Genomic DNA, 25,315 nt, shown 5'->3' on the forward strand with positions numbered 1-25,315 from the left:
TCCAGGTCTTCAGCTCTACTCAAGCTGAACATTGCTGTGGGATTTAGGCCCTCAATTAGATTCTTTGGTCTTTAGTGTGTGGAGAGAATTCCAGCACTCTTTGTACATGATTCATTATAAAAAATATTGTGTCCTGTATTGTTCCCCTTGCAAAACCCCAAACCATGACAGGATAGTAGGCTTCAGACAAGCCATAATCACAATTTAATTATGAAAAGATTTACCCCCAAAATTATATACAATGGCTTTTAACAATTATTGTACAATCTAGAAATATCCATCATAACTACCCCTAAATAAGAAATAGCTGGGTTTGGATGGCTAATTTTTAATTAAGAGAACTGCTATAACTTTTTAAAGTATCTGTCTGGCTGCTCTTATTACCTCAGCTCCATTCTTTTCCAGCTATCCTGAAGTATTTGTGCTACTTCATAGGCTAGGTGGAGCATGATTCATACATGACCCTCGGGGTTAGACTACCTAGATCAGCACCTGGCTGTGTCTTTACCCAGCTGAATGACCTGGAGAAAGGTACTCAATTTCTTTGTGTCTCTATTTTCTCACCCACTAAGTAGAGGCTATAACAGTGGCTGCTTCCCAGGGTCATTATGAGGGTTACAAGAGCTTAGATGTAGAGCCCTGTGTGACATGTGCGATACAAGCTGTATAGGTTTTTGTTGTTAAATATTCCTTTGTAGATCTGGTCTTCCTTTCCCTATATGCCTTTGCATGTTCTCTTTTTTTCAAGGGGCAGACTCTCCTTTATCCTTCAAGACCTAGCTTAGTAGTATCATCTTTGTATGTGATATTTTCCTATATATCCCTTGTATAAGTCATGTCTTCTCTGTATTTCTGGCCACCTGGCTATGTCTTCTATCATAACCCTCATGACATGGTATTGCATCTGTTGGCTTACTTGTCTACGGGGACAGTAAGCACAGCTTATGTATCATTTTTTTTGGGAATTTTATGAGCATGAGAGAGATACTAGGTAAATATACATCGAATGGGTCAGTGAACCAATTTTCCCATTATTCCTCTCTCTCTTTGTTTTATTCCTTCTTTTCTTTCTTCTTATTATCCTTCTTCCCTCTGTTCCTACTTTCCTCTGTCTTTAATTTCCTAACTTTTACCTTCTCTTCATACTCATATCTAGCACTTGAATTATCTCAGTTATTCCTCATAGGTAAGTATTATGATGATCTCAGTTTTGTAGATGTGAAAGCAAAGGATCAGGATGGTAAAAAATTTTTCCACCCAAAGGAATGGCTTCTCTAAAGGGTTGACCTCCCATCATTGCTGCTGCTTCTCAAAGAATTTTGGCAAATTTTCTTTAGAACTCCCTTCTGGCCAATTTATGAGTCAAATCAGAATATAAATCTTATTTTTGATCATTATGAAAAAGATAATTTCCATTATGATCATCTTGATTCATCGTGTGTTTTCGAATTTGAGTTTCTCAGAAATTTAAGACATCTCCAAGGAGGGCTGGCAGAATAGCTTAGTGGATTAAAGCACCTGCTTAGGCAGATGCAAAGGCTGGGAGTTTGATCCCTGGGCCTGCTGATCTCTGGGCCTGACAATCCTGCCAATCCTGCCATGCCTCCTCTGCCCCCCCAGGGTGCACTAAGACAGCAATTGAGACTGGGTGTGGTGGTGCATACCTGTAATTCCAGCACTTGGGAAGCTGTAAAACAAGAGGATCACTATGAGTCTGATCTACACAGTGAGACCCTGTACACCCTGTCCTAAATACAAACTAAATAAATAAATAAATATTACAAAGAAAAAGACATCTCCAAAGATCAAGATTTTCAGTTGTCAAGAATATTTAACCAGAGGACAGCTGTGAAAGCATTCTCCCAATAAGTTTAGCAATAGCCAAATCCCTGGACTGAAGGCCACTTATGCTTCGGTGGACTTTGTTTTGACTGGTTTAGGGAGAGAGATTAGTGTTTTTGTTTTATTGGTATGTGTGTGTGTGACAGCTTTATTGAGATGTGATTTATGTACCATACAATTCAGCCATGTAAATGTAAAATTCATCAGCTTGGTATATTAACAAAGTTGTGTAACTCATACCTCCATCTGATTTGAGAACACTTTCATCACACTAAAAAATCCAATACAATTTAGTAGTTATGGCCCATTTCCTTCTCTGTTCCTTGCTGGGAGGTACTACTTTATTTCTGTCTATGGATTTGCTTATTCTGGGCATTCCATCAATGAAATTATACAATTGTGGCCTTTTTTTATTGGCTCCTTTTACTCTGGCATAATGTTGTCCAAATTTATCTTTGTAGTGTGTATCATTATTTCATTTCTTTTTATAGGTGAATAATATTCCTTTGAATATTAATTGATTGGTATATGGGTTGTTTCCACTTTTTGGAAAATATGAATAGTGATGATACACATATTTGTGTGAGTCAATTAACAAATGGATAAGTAAAATGTATTATATCCCTCTGATGGATTAAAATTGAAGTACAAAAAACAATGAAATCTTGATACTTGCTATAACATGGATAAACTTTGAAAACACGCTAAGTAAAGGAAACCTCTTTAGTACATGATTTCCTTGATATGAAATGTCTCATGTAGACAAATCTGTACAGACAAAAAGTACATTAATGGCTATCAGGGCCGGAGAATAGAAAGGAATATGGGGGGGATAACTGTTAAAGGGCAAAGAGCTTGTTTCTGAGGTGGTGAAAAGGTATAAATTGTATTATATTGATAGTTGTACAACTTTGTGAGTATAGTAGAAGCCACTGAATTGTACACCTTTTCAGAGTTCAGTAGATGATAGAAATAATTCACGACATCTTTTATGAATGCATACCAGTGGCTTACTCTCCATTCACTACCCTGTGTGGCTCCTGAGTATGAATGACAGTTGTTATTTCCTCTGCTTTGTGAATTTCTCAATTCCTAAGTATGGAGAGGAAATGATACTCATAAAAAATATAATCCAGAGGTCTGTAAACACTGTTGCACACTCAGAAAGATAGGAACACCTGTAGGTTTCAAAAATTGAAAAATTGTTGACTAATGTCTCTGACTTCGACATCGTGTTATCCATGCTTTATAATCTATATTTCCCTGTGATCAGGAGCTCCCTGCCATGCATCCGCATTATTTACTATGTCTAGCATTTTGTTTGGTCAACAGGCAGACTTAGGTGTTCCTGAATGAATAACTGCTATTTTTCAGGCCTCCTGGTTTGTCCCTAGAACAATACTCCTGCAGGTTTGTGGCTGCTTCTGCTGACCAGCCTGGATGTTGGCACTGTGGGGAAGGTGTCACTGAATTCACCAACTTCATACAAGGATTTCTTTTTTCTTACCTGATAACTATTTTTTTTTCTGGTGCTTTCATTGTGATTATGTGACAGTGATGACCTGAAACAGCATCTGAGTGCTTCTACAATGTTGTGATTTTTCTTCCTGGAAAGACATCTAAGACACTTGGTTCTTGGGTTAGTGAGAATTAAGAAAACAAAATACAGGAAAAAAACAAAACAAAACAAAAAACCTCATGGTGGTGCCCACTCTTCCTGCACATTGTCAGACTGCAACGCTATAGATTTTGTGGGTCTTTGCTCTAATAAAAACTTATTTTTTTTCTTTTCTGTTTTTTTCTTATGTGAAGGTACTCTATGTTGATTAAGTTCTTTCTGTTAAATATCGTTTGCTTGCACTGGATTTTTCTTTGTGTTGATTTTTTGCTTCATTTTTTTTTTTTTTCTTCATTTCCCACGCTGTTCAGTTACTGGAAGCCAGAAGAACAAAGGTTTGTTTACTCTTTGCAGCTTGTTTGTTTTGTTCTGCATAGCCACACCTCCTTGTGTGTTTGGGTGTGTTTGTCTTGTCTGCATTTGTTCCCTTTTGCTTGCAGAGGCAGTAATCCTGTTTACTAAACCTGTTCACAACTTTATTTGTAAAAAATAAAGTCCTTGTTTGTGTCTACTTGTAGTGGATGCTATTACTTTTATTTTTAAATGGACATGCACTTTTCATGTAAAATAATGGATTGAGTAGAATAAAGAACATCTTAGGAAACAAGGAATACTGAGTCTGGAGCGTTGTGGGCATAAAGAAGGTGTGTTTGTGCAAGTTTCCCTCTAACCCTTTCACTTCCTAAAAAAAACGGTAGATGTATAATTTCCCTTGTGATTGACACTAATATACTGTTCCTGTGTATGTGTACATTTCTCTTCTCCTAAGACATTCAGAAAGCATCACTGAATTAATTCCCCCTTCCATGTGCTATACCATGCTTCTGAAGTCGCCGTGGAGGAGTTCACGGCTGGCCTCCTGGACCTCATGATAACATTCCATCCTCATGGTGTGAAAGCAACAAGTGGCAGTTGGCATTCACATTGACTTTCTTCTTTCTGTCTCCTCTCCTGCCCCATCTTTTTCACTGCAGCACCTGCAGCTGACAATCCAAGCCCTTCAGGATGAGCTGCGAACCCAGAGAGACCTCAACCACCTCCTGCAGCAAGAGAGTGGCAACCGCGGGGCTGAGCACTTCACCATTGAGCTGACTGAAGAGAACTTCAGGAGACTCCAGGCTGAGCATGACAGGCAGGCCAAAGAGCTGTTCCTTTTGAGGAAGACATTAGAAGAGATGGAACTGAGAATTGAAACACAAAAACAGACCCTCAACGCTCGAGATGAGTCGATTAAAAAGCTCCTTGAGATGCTGCAAAGTAAAGGCTTACCATCCAAAAGCCTTGAGGATGACAATGAAAGGACACGTCGGATGGCAGAGGCTGAGTCTCAGGTCAGCCACTTGGAAGTCATTTTAGACCAGAAAGAGAAGGAAAATATTCATCTTAGAGAGGTAAGAACATTCGTCTAATTTTCCCAGGGTTGTTTTTTTTTTTTTTTGGTGGAACCGGGGATTGAACTCAGATCCTTGCATTTGCCAGTCAAGCTCTTATCCTATAAGCCATCTCCCCGGCCCCCCCAGGGTCTTATGTTACAAAGTGAAAAAAAAAAAATTATCAAGCTACCTTCAGAGATTGGAAGATAACTGCAGCCATAGCAAAATTCACTTTGTCATTTGCTTTTTTACCTTCCTTTCTTCTTTTGATTGTTGATGTAGAATTTTGCATTAGTTTTTTCTCTGCTCACCACATATATGTTCCATTATTATTTAACAAATATTCATGATCCAAGCATCTGCAGCACATGTCAACTCTGAGGTGTTTCCACTTACTTTTCCACAGGTGGCATGAGTTTTCATGGTTTTTAAAAAACGGTACTCTTTGAGTTTGGTTGTTTATTATATATCATCTCTCTAAAGGAACAAAAAAGGTAGGTGATTAGAAAGACAGTGAACTTAGAATTTTTGTAACAGAATTGGGTGGAGTTTACAGAAAGTAAAACATATGGGTGTTTCAGGAACAACTAATATAATGTGTGGACCAATTTTGAAAGTTTGGATTTAAGATAGTCTTTGTCTCCATTTATATTTGTCTCTCACAGAGTATTCCAGATTTTCTGAGGATGCATTTTGCCCTTAGTGGCTTAGATCATTTTAAGTCTATCAGAGGCAGTCTCTTTAGGTTGTTATCACCATTGAATGTTGGGATGCTCAGATATCTAAGAAAGAATATGTGACTGGGTAAAGCTTAGAAAAAGTGTGGATGACATCCAGGTTTTTAAAATGTTTTAATAGTTCCTTGCCACTGTAGTGGTTATGGATCTTAGAAGTATCATAGAAGAAAAAGTGCTTAGAGTAGACATAGATCACATAACAAATCACAAGCAGTAAAAAGGCATTAAATATCTTCTCAGAATGTTCTATAGCAATAAATAAAAATTCCAGAGCAGACTAGATTTCTTGGCAGTGAATACCTGTTCAAAAGGGTAGTTCTTCTTGTGAGTCACTTGTTTGGCTATCAGAAAGCATGGTTTCCATGCTAGAATTTGCTAAAATCCAGATGTTCCCAGTTTTCTCTGATGTAGACTATATTTACTTAGAACATTTAAGCAGAATTTTATGCCTTCAATCATAATGTCCTCTACCTAACATTGTATTCGTCCGTCTGTCTTTCTTTCTTTCTTTCTTTCTTTCTTTCTTTCTTTCTTTCTTTCTTTCTTTCTTTCTTTTGTATTTTACAGAAGGGTCTACAGGGTGTTGAGGGTCTTACTATTAGATCAGACTCATAGTGATCCACCTGTTTACAGCCTCCAAAGAGCTGGGATTATAGGCACGCGCCACCATGCCCAGTCTCAATTGCTGTCTCAGCATGCCCCAAGGGTGGGTCCAGCACGGCAGGCCCAGGGATCGACTCCCTGGCCCCTGCACCTGCTTGCAGGCACTTTAATCCGCTGAGCCATTTCCCCAGCCCCACATTTCATTTTTATGGGACTTTATCCACATGCTCTGGAAATTACATTGTGTGGTTTCATATTGACGTGCTTAAAGATAGATCTGGGTTAGGCTTGGTCTTCCTGTTGTATTCCAAGAGAATGGATGAGTGTGGTAGGGCTATTTGCAGCATGGTCCCCAATGATCTCTGCCTGTTGGGATTCACACCCTTGTTCATTCTTCCTCTCTTGACTATTGGTTATTCCTAGAGACTTGCCTCTGAGCAATAGAATATGGGAAAGATAATGGCATACCAGTGTCACTTCCATGATTAGATTACATAAGACTATTGTTACCATCTTGGAAGCAGATTCTGTTGCCTTCTTAGTGTGGTTGATGAAGCAAGCTGTTATGTGGAGAGCCCATATGGTAAGGAACTGAGAAAAGTCTCCAGCCAAAGTTCAATGAGAAATGGAGGTACTGGGTCTAACAGCCATAAAGCACTGAAAATTGCCAGCAGTCGTTTGTGTACTTGGAGTTGTTCCTTCTGCAGTCAAGGGATGGCAGTACCTGGGCTGACAACTTGATCGCAGCTTTGTGAGAGACCATGAAACAGAGGTCCCAGCTAAAGTGTGCCTGGATACATGAGCCACCAAAACTGTGAGATAGTGAATATGTGTTTTCAGCTGCTGATTTTGGGGGTGATATGTTGCATAGCAATAGATAACAAATACAGTAGAGCAGAAGTCACTCCTTTGCCCATATTACGCAGTAGATAGCTAGTTGACAGAAAGAGGAACAGTAATTACTGGCATTTATTAATTTTATGTAGACTGGATTTTGAAGTTTTACTTGTGTTACCTCAAATCTGTGGTTGGTAGAGGATCATTATAGTTGGAAAAACTGGCTGCTGTACTTTGGATGCCAAAGGATAACATTACATGTATACAAAGTGTTATGGTTTGGAGCTGAAATGTCCCTGAAGAGTCTCAAGTGTTTGAAGGTGAGTGGATCATGGGAGTGTTATTCTCATCAGTGAATATGACTTGGAAGTGTGTCCTCCCTTCTCTCTCTGCTTCCTGATTGCTATGACATGAACACTTTCATTTGTATCAGACCCTTGCACTATTTCCTTCTGTCCTTGGAGCCAGCCAACTATGAAATGAAAATATGAGCCAAAAAACACTTCCTCCTTTAATTTGTGGATGTTGAGTGTTGTGTTTTAGCAGTAAGGAAAGTGACCAAGGGCCAACCAAATAGCTCAGCTGATTTAAAGCGCCTGCAAGCAGGTGCAGAGGCTGGGGTTTCGATCCCTGGGCCTGTCGTGCTGGCCCCAACCCTGGGGCACACTGAGAAGGCAGCTGAGACTGGGCGTGGTGGCATGCACCTGTAATCCCAGCTCTTGGGAGGCTGTAAACAGGTGGATCACTACGAGTCTGATCTAGTAGTAAGATCCTCAACACCCTGTACATTCTTCCCTAAAAAAATAAAAATAAAACAAAAACAAAACAAAAAACAACCAAAGTAAACAAGATATATTTGGCACCAGATAAGTGGTATCGTTGCTGTGACAGCATGATCATATAGGTTAGAACCCTTTTAAACTGTTTGTGAGAGAAAATTGGAAAGTTTTGGGTATTTCAGCTGGAGAAGCAATCCTAGAAGGTTTTAAGCCGAGCTTGATTAGAGATTCTGGTCAGAGCTCTGAAGACCAGAACACTGATTAAAAGTAAAAAATAAAGTTTCAGGTGGGAACAAGGACTCTCAGTTGGCAATTCCACTGAAGACCCTGTGTGTTATACTCTGGAAAAAATTTCATTTACATTTTATTCTTGCCCTGAGACCTTGGGAGAGACTGAGATTATAGGTGACAGACTAATTAATCTGGCAAAAGAAATTTCAAGACAGCCTGACATTCAGTCTGTGGCATGACTACTATGTGCTGCTGTTACTGAGATTTACACTGAGAAATAGGAGCAAAACCTTAATTTAAAAAGCTTTCAGTTTTGCCAGTAAGAAGGGCCTATGAAATTTTGGCCCATGTCTTAGTTACTAACATGATTAGCATTAAAAATAAGTCAAATACTTTACATCAGGACAATAAAAAAGATGCCTTTGGGACATGTCAGAAATCAGCAAGACCCCAAGTTTCTTCTTCTCAAGAATGCAAAGATAAAAGCCTTTGAGAAGAGGGCCCCAGGGTCCTCTGCTTGAGAAGAGTGACCTTGGACATTGATTCCCTGGGATTTGTTCATGATGTTCAGCTCTCCAGGCACTTGGAGGCCTTTACAGCCATGATTCAAGAGGGGCAGGCTGCTGCTTGAGCTGACCACAGACTTTGGTGTCATCCATGTGGTGCTGGTTTTATAGGCATGTAGAATGCAAGAGCTATAGTGTCAGGGAAACTTCCAGTGAAAGAAGGTGTGGGAGGGCCAGCAGTGTGCCTCTAGAGGACAGTGTGTAACGATGGGAGAATGCAGCTGAGAGTGCCATGGAAACCCCGGGAAGTTGAGAAGCCAGGGACAGTGGTTGTATTCTGTGGAAGGCAGGGAGATAGTGAGCAAAGCCACACTGAGAGAGAGGTCATGGGGTCTTCAGCAGGTGGTACAGTAGAGGTGGGGCTGCCTAAACCATTTGGAATTCACAACTTGCCACAGCTTTTCCTGGGTGCCAGACACATTGCTACAAGATTTAAATTTGCTATTCTGGTTTGTTTCATTGTTTTTTATCCCTACTTTTTCCTTTTGGGATGGCACTGTTTATCTAGTGCTACTGTATGGTAGAAATGTTTAACTTTCTTTTCAGCTTTTATAGGGGCTCACAGCTAAGAGTTTGCTTCAAGTCTTAGAGGAGACTTTGGACTTGGACTTTTAAGCAGTGCTGGAATTATTAGGACCTTGGCAACTCCTAGAGATGGAGTAAATTAATTTTGCATACAGAGATATATATGAACCTTTTGGGGACCAGGGGTGTAATGTTATAGTTTAGAACTGAAATGTACCTTCAAACTCTCATGTGATTAGAGGTGATCAGATCACGGGGATGCTGTACTCATCAGTGGATTGGTCTGCCACTGGGTTAATAGATGATGTGCTGTTAAGAGGTGGAGCCTGGGTGGAGGAGACAGGTCACTGGGAGTGTGACCTGGAGGGGGTATATCTCCATCTCCAGCTCCTCCTTTCTCTTATTGCTTCCTTACTACTCTAACCTGAGCAGATAGTGTTCTTCCATGGCAAATCTTTCCACCATACCCTTTCTGCCTTGGAGCCAGTCTACTATGGACTGAAAATGGGACCTAAAATAAACTCTGCCTTTAATTTATGTGTGTTAGATATTGTGTCATAGTAACAAGGAAATTGAAAAGTACAGCAAGGTTGTGATGCCGGAGCACTATCTAGCACTCTATGTCAGGATGGAGTCAAGATGATATCATTCTTCTATTAGATTCTCCTCACTGAGAATAGCAGCTTCACAGTATTGTCTGGATGCCTCTATTTAAGTGAATTTATAGATAACTCACCTTGTGTTCTGGGAATTTTGTTGGTTCTCAATGGTTTGGTGTGGATACAGATCATGTTTATTGCTTTAAACATCAAATTTAAAGTATAGAGAGGGTGGTACAGAAAACACAGTTCAGTACATCCTTGTTTTCTTGATCATCAAGCCAAGGTTGGTTTATCAAGAAGGGAGACTGTGGAAGATATGTCTTAATAGAAAAGAAAATCATTCTAAACTTGAATCCAACAAACAGGAGTTGGAGGCTTAAAAGAACCTTCCTCACAGAAGAGTTGGAGTAGCTTGTGAGAGTTACTTGTTCAGTTTTCAGGAATTTTTGTGAACCTGCTATTAAACCACTGACACCCTGATAGTGGTCAATGTTGGAATATTTATACTATGGAAATAGGCAGATTCTTAGGGCCTGACCTTCCCCTCATTCCTGAAAACCTCTATAGCAGCTCACTTCTGAATAAGTGTCATGAGATGCTTAACCCCTAACATAGCAGAAAGAGGTACTCCAGCCTCTGAAAGTTAAACACTGGACGATGCACGATTTTCAATGCATTGATCATTGATAGGTCATCAGGAATTTTCAGAATCATCTCTGTTGTTATTTATGTATCAGGCACTATAAAAAATGCTGTACATTAATTCACAGTGAGTTTTCACAGCCACCCCATTTGTTCATCCATTAATTGATTTATTTACTCCATTATTTATTTGTTGGATGAATTCTTACTGAGATTTGTTTGTGGATATAGTGCAGATAGCCAGTAGCTGAGCTTCATGGTGCTTGTGTTATGTAGAGAGGAAATAGATGACAGTTTCATAGTGAAATACAGAAGTATCATGAAGAGAAATGGGGGCAGCATTAGGGATAGGGTGAAACTAGTTTTGTTGTGGACACCTAAGGAAGGGATTTGAGACTTTGTAGCAATTTGAACTGAGACCTGAGTAACAGAAGGTAGCCAGCAGTGTGAGCTTTCCAGAAAACTATTTCAGTTAACTGGGAAGGCCTAAGGCCTTTTACCTGAGGAAACTGAAGAACAAGTTGCCCAGTGTTACACAGCTAACAAGTTGTGAAGCTCATTATTGACTCCAGAATCTCAGTTACTAAATTATTTCATATCCCTTTTCTAAGCAGAATCTTTCCCAAAGTGTGCTAGGAGAACCAGCCATTTTATGGGATGTTATGTGTTATGAGAAAATGGGCTGGAGGGCGAAGTGAACTTGGGGAAAGACTGAATTCTAGAGAGTTCACTGAAGGACTCCTAAAACTCTTAAATCCAACATGCCTAAGTCATTTCCAGGCAGAAGACTGAGAAATATGGTGCCTCTCAAATATATTTGACTTACTTTTTGCTTATTGCATTAGCTGTTCCTTATATTTATGAAGAATGCTATGCTACAGTATAAAAACTATGCTTTTAATTTATTACCTGTAAAATATATAATATACAAATAGTTGTTTCCCATTGCCAAATAACTGGGTAATTTCTTTCCTATTATTCTGTAAGCAGAGTTTATTGTAAGCTGTTTCTATATTCTTTACTGAGTTTAGAATGCATTTCTATTGGGCTAGTCTTAAATTTTTTTAGTAGGAAAATGTTTTTGACTGCTTTTGTTATTAAATGAGTAAGAATAACAGCTTGAATAAAGAAGTTACCTGACCAACATTAATTGAAATGAATTTAAAACAGGATTTAAATTGTACTTGGGACTTTAAATTCAGTGTGTTCCTGATTTCTTTTTCATTATGCATGGTTCAACCAGGTTTAGACTGCATGGTGTAATGAGGGAATGGAGTGCTAGTGGTTTTATGATTCATTCTCAGGCAGAGGTGTTGGACCTCACATAAACCCCATCTCCTGGTCTCTTTCAACTTTCTGTTCCAAAAGATTTAAAGTTGGTAGGAATTACATATGGAGTGAGTTGGGTTGCTTTAGTGTCTTGTTGGCTTTCAGTGGTCTGGAAAGGCTGAGAGTGAAACCCTTTCTTTGTCTGGCAAGAAGTAATGACAACAACAAGATTGTGATCTAAACTTACTTGGAAGACCAAAATTGTTGCCCAGGAACTACAACTGACATGTGAGTATGAGCCAAGAGTTGGCTGAGACTCAGCATTATTCACCAGTGTTGTCTGATGCCTTTCACTGTGGGTCGATTTAGACAGTATTTGATATGGTAATCAGTTACCTTACTCTCTAGATTTTTCTGCAAAGAACACACTGTTCCATATAATGTATCCAAGATACTGCTGGTTTCATTAAAAAAGGGATTTATATACTAGGATTCTCTTACACTTATTCTGTTTATTATTTCCTTGTCAGTTCCTTAGAAAAGAGTTGATGATTTGTGACTTACGTATCTGTCTTACTGCCTATTCTGTATACTAATCTTTTGGGCGTCTTGCCTTGTTTTAGTAGCAGGGCAGAATAGCACTCAGGTTTTGGGAATTGTGTTTGCTATCAATCTGTCAAGTAAAAGTCCCTAGGAAATGGGACCTAGGCTCTGTGTTGTGGGCAGGCAGGGAGAAATAGGTAGCATGAATTCTTAGTTTCCTGGTTAATCTGTCCAGGATGTTTCCAGGACAGTAGAAAATCTACCAAGGCAGTGTTTTGAGTCAAGACATTTGGTAAAAAGCGTGTCTGCAATTAATATTGTTTAGACTATGAAATTTTTATTACTTTCACATACAGCTTCTGAGCTTGTTTTAATCAAGACAATATTTTTCTGTTGCGATTATTAGAACTGAGATCTTAATTTCTAGATTCTCACTATATTAGTTATTGCCAGGTATCACAAAAGTCTGCAACACTTTGAAGTATGATGGCTGCTGAGAGCATAACCCATGTGGACTCAAATAGGGCTGTATGCGAAGTGTTGTCTAATTCATAATGTGACTGAACTTCAATAGAATTAGAACAGAGACACAGGCTTTCTCTTCTTCCTTCTTCTAGCTAGGCTTGGTAGCCCATTCCTGTAATCCTTGAACTCTGGGAGACTGATGCACGAAATCCTAAGTCCAAACCCAGTCTTGGGAAAAAAAAAGGGAAATAAAGGGGGAAAAAAAAAGGAAGAAAGAAAGAAAGGAAAAATAAAAAGGACTGGGAATGTGGCTCAGTATAAACTTTAAATTAAAAAGTTCTGCAGCTTCATTGAAATAACTGAGTTAGGGTGCAGATTTGAGTTTGAAAAGAAACAGAAAGTGGGAGAGCTAGGAAGTGGAGAGGGGAGCCCCCTCTCTCTCCCTGGAAGTCTTGGCAAAAAAAATGTAAAGGAAGGGCTTGAAGCAATATTTTAATCTGAGCTACCACATGGTAAGGCAAAACTGTGTGGGGGGAAGATTTGATTTTCACGACTCTTTATAAAAAGGTAATAATTATGGATCTGGGAAGACACAAATGTCACTTTCTGATTATAGACTCTTACTATTAATTGGCAACTTTTTGATAAAGGTTGTCCTCTTTGGTTTTACCATAATGGCCTTTGAATCTCCTTTTGTTTTTTATATAAACATTTCTCTACATGCCTGCCACCCTGCCCCCAGCATCACAAAACTTCAGAATAATTTTGGAGTATAGTGGTTTTATCATGTGGAATTGTAGTATAGATATTCAGAATTACATTTTCTTTCCCCTCTGTGAAACATCACGACCACACATGTTTTGCTCTAACTGCTATTATTTTTATTATTGCTATTAAAAAGTTTGCCTCAGGCAAAATACTACTACATCTCAAGTAAAGGAAAATAGCAAGTATTTGTGCATATCACACTAAGAATCTGGCTTTTTATGCACTCACATCTATTATTTTTGACCCACTTGACTAGTTCTGCAGTCTTAGCCCTTCACTCTACAATTTGCAAGATTTTGTTTACTCTCCAGCTCTCTACCAATTTTCTCATGATTTGAGTTTTTTTCCTTTCTCTTGCATGTATCTTTGACTTCAACCTGATCCCATAATGAACTTTGATGGGATTTGGACTGCCAGCATGAGTTAGTGCATGGTCTTAAGTTAATGCTGGAGCAGAGTTCTTTCCTCATAGAGACTCTCACAGATTTAAGGCAGAGTTTCTATGTTCTTTGAGTGCCTCACTCTGGAGCCAGGGGTCATTTACCAAGGAAATGCTTTATCAATATTTAGCACATGTCCCAGTTAGAAACCTGCTTAGAAAGATTAGCTACTTCTCTAAGCTTAACTTCTTTTAGATTTATTAATGTTGCTTCCTTTTTATATTTCTTGGAAAGCCTTATAAATACTTCTCCGAAAAATTGTAACTTCTGATTCCCCAAGTCTCCCTATGTAGTTCAGGCTGGCCTTAAACTTACTCTGTAGCTCAGGCTGGCCTCGAACTTGCAGCAATCCTCTTGTCTTAGCCCTCTGGGTGCTGTTATTACAGGCATATGCCACCATTTCTGGATTCTACTTCTTTTCCTTTCTTTTTCTTCATTTCTTTTCCTTTCTTTTTCCCTCTTTTTCTTTCTTTCGTTCGTTTGTTCATTCGTTCGGTATCAGGGCTCATGCTGAGGACCTGGCACTTGCCAGTTAGGCACGTAAGCCACTTAAGTCAAGCTATCTCCTTGACTTTCTGCCCCACTTTTATAAGAACTATTATGAGTACATTGGGTTCACACTATTTTAGAATAATCTTCTGAAGATTATTAACTTAATTATGTCTCTAAAATTCTGCTGACAAGTAAGGTGACAGACATGTGAGTTTTGAGGATTTGGGTATGACTTAGACTACCACATGCCCTACATGCAGTATATCACAGAGTCCAACTTATTCTATGAACTTCTGGATTTGCCCATGTTTTTTATTTTTATTGTTCTTGCCTCTTTTTATTTTCTTTTTAAAAATTTTTTACTTCAAAGAAAATTTTAAAAAAGATACAGAATTTCAAACAAAATGATAGGAAATTAACAAAGGTTATTATATTGTATTTTGTTATCTTCAAAGTAGTTGCTCAGATTATCAGATGCATGTAAGGTCGGTCAAACAGTATAAGCACTAATTGTTCCTTTCAATGAACTAACAAAGTAGTGGTACCATTATCTTAGCTATCTTCTTTCTTTTTGAGCAGTGTGTTTCCTTTTTACACTCTATTGTACCTTTTGGATTTAATTCACACTTTTGTGACTTGGTTTTCTTAATATGTCTTCCAGCTATGTTCCTCTTGTGATTCATTTGTTGTGCTGTTATTAGGTCCCTGCTTGTTTTTCTGAACTTTTTCTACCCTGCCTCCCACTTGGTTCAAATTCTGATTTCTTTGAGCTGTGTCTATTTTGTGCCACACCCCTACCACCTGGGGTCCCCTTCCTCCTCCATCCTCACCTGAGGATGCCTGCTTAGTTCTGCCTCATTGAGTTCAGGTTTATCGTCTCCAGAGGTGATTATGTTCATTCCTTTCTGCCCTAGACTATGTTAGTGTCTTTCTTGTACATGAATTTTGTTGTAGAAATTATTAAATGTGAATTTATTTAACTGCTTTTCTCATGAGACAGTAAATCATTTGCAGGGACACCCATGCCAACTTCACTGGTGCTGTCAGAAAGCCTGGCACTGTCTTTGGCATGTGATAAGGGTCCAAATGTTTGTGGAATGATTTTGGAATAAAGCCACATTGTTGCTCTTTTGTGGAGGATTAACTTTTTTAGATTAAACTGCTTTTAGGCTTACAGAAAACTTGCAGAAATAGTGCAGAGTTTCCATATGTCCTTCCCATTATCTCCTCCAGTGTTAACATCTTACATAAGCAAGAATAAGTATTAGAACCAGAAAATTACCATTCCTGCTTAGTGTGGTAGAGTACCATAAGGAAACTAGAGGCCCAGTCTAAAGTTTGCTGATTTTTCTACCACTGTCTTTTTATTGCCATTCTAGGATCATGTATTGCATATAGTTGTTTTCCCCTGAATTCCTTCCAGATCATTACAGAAAAAAAATGCTGTGTTCTTCTCAGTGCATTGGGTTATGGACTTCTTTTTATTGATTACTGGTGAGCATACCAGTCTGAGCTCAGCTTGGAGATAGAGGTCTGTTGTGATTGTCATCAACATGGCTAACACTTATGGATCACATACGGTATTCTAGGTACTGTTTTATTTTTATTTTTATTTACTTATTTTTTTTGAAGGAAGGAAAGGTTTATTTAGCTCACAGTTACTGGAGGTTTCAGTACATACTCAGCTGGCTCCAAGGCAGAGCAGCACATGGCAGAGGGCAACCTTTCATGGTGGCAGCAAAGAGCAAGAGCACAAGGGAGGGGTAGCAGCAGCTCAAGCAGCTAGCTTCTCTTCCCACCTTACATTGTAATGCAAATTACCTGCCCCAGGGCAGGTGCAGCAACCACACCCACAGTAATCAATCACAAATTGCAGAAGTCACCCCAAGACTGCATGAGGCTTTGGGGGGACACCTAGACACAAACCATAACATTCTACCCCTGGACCCCCAAAGACTCATGCATATCCCTTTATGCAAAAGACACTCTAGTCCATCTCTGAGTTGCCCAAGTCCCAACAGTTTCAGCATTGCTGGAAAGTCCAAGTCCCAAGTCTCCTCCACGATCCAAGTCAAACTCAACTGTGAGCCCCTGTACAAATGAAAACTTAAACACTTGCAACATTCAAAGGCACAAGATAAACATTACCATTCCAAAAGGTACACACAGCAGGATACCAAGCATTGGGACCAACACAAGTCCAAAACCCAGCAGGACAAACATTAAGTCCTGCAGTTCCATGTGGGACATCCGAAGCAATCTGTGGCAAATTGTGAGCTACATAAGGCTCCGCCCTTGTGGCATTCTTGGTGGTAGCTCCCATGGCGTCTTTCTTACGCAGGCTTTGCTCTCTCCTTGCAGTTTCCCTTAGATGATCCACGTTCCTGGCTTTTCCAAACTTCTGGGGTTTCCACTGAATAGGCTTCTCACTCACAGCTTCATACACTGCCCTCTCAGGGGCACACCGCCTGGCCTCCCAGGCCTTCTTCTGAAATCGAGGTGGAAGCCTTCTTAACCTCAGAACTCCTGCATTCTGAATGCACCTAAAACCAATGCCACGTGGATGATGCCAAGGTCTGTTGCCAGCTGGAGCAGTAGCCAGGTTTCCTTCTCTTTTGGCTGTAGGGGTCGAGTACCTGGATGGCTGAGCACTCTGACCCTGATTTGGAAAAATAATTTCTCCATACCAGTGCCATTCTGGAACCTGGTGCGGCTGCCGCCATTCTGGAACAGGGGGTCTTGTGGCTTTCCCCTCAAGGCAAAGTCCCTGACCTTTGCAGTTCTGAGGCAGCAAAGGGTGGAGACCTGCCTTCTCCTGTGACACCCTCAGGCTGTCCTTTTCATTCTCAGGTTCCTTTCCAGCAATGGAGATTCTCTCAGCTCCTTTGCAGTCCACAGCTTTATTGGAGCTTCCTTTCTGGCCATGCTCACATTTTAAATCCTCTTGCTGAGCTCCTTGCTCTTGATTCTCAACATAAATCTGGCTAAAAGCCCCCAGCAACAACCAGGCCACTGCCCCAATATTTGGCTGCTTTGAAATATCTTTTGCCAGATTGATCAGTCCACCATGCTTAAACTGAGTCTCAGGCAAAGTCTCTGGACAAGAGCAAAATGCAGACAACTTTTCTGCCAAGTCAAAATATAAATGATCCAGAGTCCAGCAATCAATGCAGTCCTTCCCAGCAGAAACCTCCCCAGCCTGGTCTTTACAGGCTGGCTTCCAGATAGTCTTCTGGTCAGAGCTCTGACCAGAATCTCCCAAACAAAACAGCCAACGCTGTTCCAGCTCTTCGCAAGTAGAGGACATCTCCGAACCTTTCCTATCTCTTCCCATAAGCCATTCCCAAAAGCTTGTAATCCACATGGTCAGGTTTATCCACAGCAACGACCCCACTCCTGCAGTACCAAATTCTGTCTTAGTTACTTTTTACTCATTGCTGAGACAAATACCCGACACTCAAAATGAAGGAAGGAAAGGTTTATTTAGCTCACAGTTACTGGAGGTTTCAGTCCAAACTCAGCTGGCTCCAAGGCAGAGCGGCAAATAGCAGAAAGCAACCTTTCATGGTGGCAGCAAAGAGCAAGAGCGTAGGTACTGTTTTAAACTCTTGATATTAGTAGCTAATTTATTCAATCCTCATTAACACCCTTACTGAAGTTGAGCCTCTTAATCTCCCTGTGTTACAGGTGAGGACATGGAGACAGATGGAAGTAGATTGCTCTGCCCAAAGTTATAGTTAGGGCGGCCACAAGGTCTGTGCTCCTAACCTTCAGGTTATGCTGCCTCCTGTGTGTGTGTGTGTGTGTGTGTGTGTGTGTGTGTGTGTGTAGTGTCACAGGTGGGTCTAGTGCAGCAATCCAGATCCAGGCTTAAAAGGGACATCCTTTCAGCACAGTTTGTTCCAATGCTGGTTCCTTTAATCCTGCCCTTGCCAATTAGAAGTTAGTTTTTAAAGTCTAGGAAACTGTCCACAAGATTGAATTAAGGCAGTGACGGTAGGAACAGACAGAGAAAGGAACTGAAAAGATTGCTTTAACATAGGAGCCACAGCTCAGTATGTAAAGAAAAAGGCTAGTGGAAGTGTCAGAGGAAAGTTGTGCTTAGGACAAAGCAGGAAGAAGGAAAACAGTGGCAAAAACTTAGAAGAAAATATATAGAGAGGAAGGAAAACCCAGAAAGCTGAGTTTTAAAGGTCAACAGAGTTCATTCTTTTCTTTTATAGAGGGTCTTTATAACTAGAAAGGCACATTGAGACCAGAGAAATGCTGTCAAGGGGGTTGGTTTAAGGTGAGACCTTTGTGCTGAGTCCCTAGTACTGAAAAATTCAATGATAGATACTGTATGTAGGAAAGATAGAGGGTGCATGTGACCTGGAAGCCTGATACACTGGTGAGCATGCCAGCACTTATAATATTCACTCTTAGACCCCTCCCTATTAAAGCTGTGTAATTTTAGCTAAATGTTAGTTTGCTCAAATTACATTTAAATCTGCTGTGTTATGATTTGTGTCTTGTTGTCTCCCCAGAGCCTCATGCAGTCACTGGGGCCACTTCTAGAGTTTGTGATTAATTCTTGATCCAATGCTGGGATTATGGGTGTGAGTGCTACAGCTACCTTGGGCCAGATAATCTGTATACAAATGTAAGGAGAAGAGAGAGGCTTGCTAGCTGCTTCACCTGCTGCTCCTCTCTTTTTGCTCTTGCTGTTTTGCTGTTTTCTGCTGCCATGAACAGCTGCCCTCTGACATGTGCCACTGGGCTTTAGGGCCAGCTGAGTGTGGACTGAAGCTTCTACTAACTATGAGCTGAATAAACCTTTCTTTCCTTAATTTTGGGTGTTGGATGTTTTGTCCGAGCAACAAGAGAATATAGACGTATTGTTTTCCTAAAGCATATTATTTTATAAAAAATAAGGCATTTACAGTTTCTCTGACCGCTACATTAAAGCATAGTAACATTAGTCAAATACATTAAATATGAACTAACTTTTGGTGTGACTATTAAAGATCCAGATGAATGACGGGTTTCTTTATTGAGTTTGAGGTCTGAGTGGATGCTGGGTGCAGAATGTGGCAATCTTCCAGCCTTATGTTGATGGCGGGTAGCAATCGCTAATGCTAAGTGAGAAGAGATAGTTTCATGTATTCTTTGTCAACAAGATAAAGTTTGAGCTGCCCGAACAGGAAATTAGAAAATATATGTCTAAAAGTAATCTCATCTTTGCCTTTTCAATGTAACTCCCAGTGCTGCAAGACAAAGACCTTACAGAAACTCTGGGCAGTTTGTGAAATCTCTGTTTGGAATCAGCTGCTTTGATGTTCTTCATTACACCAGAAATATATTTGTGAGGAAATTAAACTTCATCATACTCTTGTCATTGATTGCATGATATCAACTTTTCTATTGGGATTTAAGAAGTAATTTTGAAATATAGGCATTATCTTAGACCCTATTGCAAATTCACAGAATTTCAGCAGCTTTGGAAAAAGTTTCCATGGACTTGGGCCCTCTAGGTCAGAAGTTCTCAACCATAGCACTGTTTGCATTTTTGGCTGGATGGTCCTTTGTTTGGGGATGAGGGCCATCCTTCGTGTTACAGGATGTTTGGCAGCATCCTTGACTTCTGCTCAGACATTCCAGTAACAGTACCTCCCCTCCTTCTAAGATGGGTCAATAAAAAATGACACATATTACGTTAGATATTGCTAGATTGGGACAAAATCACCCCTTCTTGAAAAATACTGCTATGAAAGTATTAATACTTGAAGTGTGGCCTGACATCCAGCAGACAATTGGTATTTCCTGGGCACTTGCTAAAAATGCAACAATTCTGGCCGTGGGCTTCTGGTGTTAGAATTGCCTCATAACATAATCTGCGCGAGTTCTGTGACCATGGGAAGGTTTGGGATATGCCGACTCAAACCTTGGCTTAGGTAATGTGGAGTAGCAGAAGGATGAGAGTTGAGTGGGCAGGCATGATGTACCCTTAAGAGCAAATTGGCCTTCAGTCACTTGAACTGTCTGATACTCAGTGTTCTCCTCTGTAAAAGGGGATGAAGAAAACCTGCATTGTGAGGATAAAAGGAGCTAATGGAGCTAAAGCAACGAGGACATCCTGTGCTCCTTAGAATCTCCTCTGGGCTGGTTTCCTTCCCTTTCTTTACAAAGTTTTTTCTTTGGCCATGCTGCATTCCCTGTTATTTTTGGTGATGATATCAGAGGGTGAGGAAAAGCAATATGTTTGAGTTAGTGCTCTGCAAGTAGAGCAAGTCATAAAAAATTCACCTATTTACAGATTTTTAGTTTTGAATTATCTACTTTCTTTAAGCTACGGCTCTTGTGGTCTGGCCCTCCCATTGCTTGGAAAACTGGGATACTGTTTCTGGGAAACTCATTATTCTGGGCTTTGTGAACTCCTAATGGTCTTGCTGAAAGGCCAGAATCCAAAGGTGGGAAAGGTGAAGTTGGTGGCAGCTAGATGCAGAACTATTTAGGGAAGAAGCAGCTCATATGATAAACTGGACTCCTGTGCTAGAGCAGCTGGATTTTAAACTGGGGTAATTATTTTTATGACCATTAATAAAAGCTTTTGGTTATTCAAAACAAGGATAAGTATTTTGGCTTTGGGAATGAATCAGTTGCTCCAGAGCTCCATTATTTTCTTTTTTTTCCTCCCAACATGTCATTGCCTTACTATGGCATCTATTTTTATATTTCTCTTTCTGATTTATTAAGAATAGCTGTTCTTCTGGGGTTGGCTCAGTAGTCTAACCAGCATAAAAAATTCTCCTTTTTGGAGAAATTTCATTTTGAAAAGAATATATAGGGTAGGGATACACATACACACACACACACACACACACACACACACACACACATATGCATTCACACTCTCATACAAACAGCATTTGAATCTGACTTGTCAGGACAATTTTTATGCAAATTCAAGTACAGTCTTGTCCTGTGTAATGGTGTTTTGGTCAGTGATAGGCTTCATATGTGATGATGGTCAGATAAATTTACAATGAAGCCGAAAAATTCATATTGCCTCCTGATGCCATAGTGGCCATATGTTTAGGATACGTACTGTTGTGTTACAGTTGCCTACAATACTCAGTACATTAATGTGTGCTGCTGCCTAGGTTTGTAGCTACTGTCGAGGGTTTTGCAAGTACATTCTATGATGTTCACACAATGATGAAATCATCTAACAACACATTCTCAGATGATATCCTTGTCATTAAGTAATGAATGACTCTGGTTAGTTTATCTGAAGTCTTGTGAGGCTACGAATATGAAGGGATGTCATTCAGAGCTGGTATACAAAGTTGCATAGATAGGGTGATATTTATATTGTGTATATTATGAATTTGTACATTATTTTGACAAAGTGTTAGAAGATGACAACAGAGCCCCTTATTATAACAAAATCAATATACTGTAACAGAGTTACAGCAAATGAAAGTAAAGTGTATTGAAAGTTCTTCTTTTCTAGTTTGTACAAAGAAATCACATAGCTAGCAGCAGCCCTACCAAGTCACTTTTCTTTGGGAGCTTCTACTCCTATATGCAAAATAATGCAAATGATTACCCCAGAAGACAGAATATCAAGAGCTCTGAAAAAATACATAAAATCCTTGAATATCACTTTCATCTTCAAGCTCTTGCCAATGTCTGTGTGTATACTGTTTGCCTTTCCAAATGAGAGTGAGATCATTTAGGAAGTAGAAGAGTTTTGCTAACACAGTTCCAGTACATAGTAGTGAGGATCTTCAGAAGCATCTCATTGACTAAGATTGCTGGAAGATCAGCTGCCACTGTGAAGGAAAGTGACGTGTGGTTTGCTGGAGAGTCAGGGGTAGCATTATTTCTCTTATGCATGGTACTGTATCTCCAGTAGTTTGTCCTCAGGACTTTGGTTTGTGAATGCAAGTGTTATTCATGTAACTTAGTATAGTCAAGTGAGCAGTTCTGTTTGCCTGATGCTAGACTTAGGATCACACATTTACATATGTTATTGTGGTCTTTCACTTTTACATCTTTTCTTTCTTAATGGAGTTTATCCTTTTATATGGAATTGCACATGAATAGTATTTGGGAAGGGCAAATGGCAGTTTGAACTTGGTCAATTTAAATGCAGTAGCATTGGTGGTGCATGTACAGGGGGCTCTTCTGAATGGATGAAACAGGAGAGTGAGAATGCAATTATTGGTGGGGAATGAGGTACAAGAAATCTACTTTTTTATTCAAGGTAAACTCTTGGTGTTATCTTGGGTTTGGATGTATCCAAATTGCTCATTTTGACTAGCTTGAATAGGTACTAGTCAGTTTTTCTCTCCTAGGAGACAGTACCTGACACCAGCAATTTAATGGCAGAAGAGGTTTGCTCTGGTTTATGATTTCAGAGGATTCAATCCATGGTAGTCTGGCTTTAAGGTAGAAACATCATAATGGAAGTGTTTGGCTAAGGAGAGTTAGTTATATACCTCATGGTAGCTCTGAAGCATAACAGGGGAACAATGACACAAAGGGAAGGGGCCAGGGACCATATATAGTACCCAAGGTACTGTGACCCCCCTCTTCACTTAGTCACCTCTAAAAGTAAGCTTTACTAATATATGTTTTCTTAATTCAATCAAGTTATCTGTCACAGTTAATAGTCACAAAGGAGCTGGTAGATTGTTAGAATTGGTTATATCATTTTCATAACTATGACTATAGCAGGGGTTCTAACTGTGAGTGCAAGTTGCCAGGTGTGGGGAAACAATTTGTGCATAACAATACTATAGTGAAAGTCATGAAATTTGCAAATAATGTAAAACTAAATTATATGATTGCAATATATAAAGGGAAATGATAGGTAGTATATTAGATAGTTTATAGAATAGAAAGTTTAGTTTGGCCTTGCAATCATATTTAATTATTATTTCCTGGGGGAGCTGGTATTGTAACTATGATCTTGTAGATGTAGACATTGAGCCCTTGCGGGATTAAGATCACATTTCTGGAAAGCAGAAAGGAATGGGATTTCAACCTATGTCCAAACCATTATGTTTCCTAAGGGATTGTATATAATAACCACGTTTCTATGTGTTGTCCATGGCGTGAGTGAATTCATTGCTCCTGTGTAGAATCAGGCTTCCCAGTTGCCTAGGAGTAATGAATTTCCCACAATGTGGGACTTAACATTAAAACTAAAAAAATTCTGGGCAGACTCAGAGGACCAGATCACCCTCCTCTTGATGCTTTAACAAAGGTTAGGTAAGTATAAGGTGAGAACCCTGGGATTGCTGTACTTTCCTTGATACTATTCTACTCATTTATATTTCTGACATATATAAATTGTACAGATTAATGGGTTTCACTATGACATTTGCATGCATGCATGTACCATGCTTTGATCCTATTTGCCCTCCCTGCTAATGTCTCCTGTCTTTTCTCTAGCTCTCCAACTCCCACCCCTGCATTACCTTTCCTTTCCTTGGTAGTCCCTCTTTTACTTCTGGTTCTTTAAAAATTTTTTTTTTCACATATGAGAGAAAACATGATATACTTGTCATTCTGGTCTGGCTTTTTTCATTTAGAAAAGGTATAGTGTTCCATATCAATAATTTCATGTTGTCTCCATTTGCGTGTTAAATAACATGATACTGTATAAAGTAGACCTGGATCCTAGAATTGGTAAGAATAAGAAGTTAGGCCTGGGGAGATAGCTCGGTGGTCTAAATGCCTGCCTGGCAAGCGTAAGCTCTGAAGTTTGATCCCCAGTACCATATGCCGTGCTGGCCCCAGGAGTCCAGGCATGCTGTGCTGGTCTTGAAACCGGATGTGGGGGTGCATGCCTGTAATCCCAGTTCAGGGGAGGCTGAGGCAGGAGAATCACCATGAGTATAAATTGTGTAGCAAGACCCTGTATCAAAAACTTAAATTAAATTAAAAAGAATAAGATAATTCTATGCAATTTTGACTTATTTCATTTAACATGATGGTCTCTAATTCTATCTATTTTCCTGTAAGTGACATTAACTCTTTTTTATAGCTGAATAATAATTGTGTACATAGATTATATTTTCTTTATTCATTTGTTAGTGGGCACCTAGGTTGATCCTGTAACTTGACCATTGTGAGTGGTGCTGCAGTAAACATGGGTATGCAGGTATCCCTTTGGAATTGTTACCTGTATTCTGGACAGTTTTGATGGGATTGTGGTTTTCCTATTCATCTTTTTTAGAAAGTAAAGAAAATATGAGAGGAAAGACCTGGTGTTCAGCCATGGGTCTTTTTAGAGCCTTTCTGAGAAAAGGTGAAAAGGGAATTATAAACAAATCCTAGATGCTCTGCTACGTGGGTTGGAAACACCCTGGTGGCAGCTCTGGTAGGGCCGTCATGGTTGCCTTTCAGCCAGATGTCTCAGTTTTCGTTTTAGCTAACTTGATGAATGTTAGTACTTTGAGGGTATTCATCCTTCAGATGACCCCCACCCAGAAGGTGACCTGTTTTTCCTCCACTGCAGGACTTTAGGAAACTAGAATTTAATATTTAGCAGCTATTCACATTCTTGAACTGGAAAAGGCATTAATAAATATGCTTGTTTTAAAAAATTTGCCATTTGGAAGTGTCTGCTCCTCTGGGGAAATTCTTTGGGTTTGATCATGTCATGTTGTAAGATCTCCCCGTAGGCCTGGCAGTCATTCAATGGGGAAACTTACTTGGTTCTTTTTTTGGTGAAAATTAAAATTGTCCTATTTTTTAAAATGTGACCTTGTGCTCTTTTTGGAAACTCTGGGAAAAATGTTTTATGTGAATCCACAGTGGCTAGTGGTTTTTTTTTTTTTTTCTGTTATTTTTGTTCTGTTTTCTCCCCGTCCTTACACAGTTCGAGTGTAGGGAGGAGATGTCTGTCGTTCTCGGGACATCTGCTGTTTGTTGTTATAGCTGACTCTGGAATGCTGTCCTTGGAAGGACTTCCACTGCAGAGCGTCC

The 25,315-nt window shown here is 39.7% G+C and overlaps 1 protein-coding gene across 5 annotated transcripts in view; it reads left to right on the forward strand.

The window, feature by feature from the left end:
• The window catches only part of Erc2 (ELKS/RAB6-interacting/CAST family member 2), a 1,093,013-nt gene that overhangs the window by 205,885 nt on the left and 861,813 nt on the right, over positions 1–25,315 (forward strand). For 4 of the 5 annotated variants that reach the window (XR_002821190.1, XM_004631628.2, XM_004631629.1 and 1 more), the window contains one exon: positions 4,435–4,851. Coding sequence is in view for 4 of the 5 variants with exons in the window: in XM_004631628.2 (XP_004631685.1) it covers positions 4,435–4,851 (417 nt within the window). In the remaining variant the exon portion in view is untranslated. Of the gene's footprint in view, positions 1–3,771; positions 3,796–4,434; positions 4,852–25,315 lie in introns of all 5 variants that reach the window. The other variant, XM_004631626.2, reaches the window with a different exon arrangement.

Source organism: Octodon degus, unplaced genomic scaffold (genome assembly GCF_000260255.1).
Source record: "Octodon degus isolate 3935 unplaced genomic scaffold, OctDeg1.0 scaffold00043, whole genome shotgun sequence".
NCBI lineage: Eukaryota > Metazoa > Chordata > Mammalia > Rodentia > Octodontidae > Octodon > Octodon degus.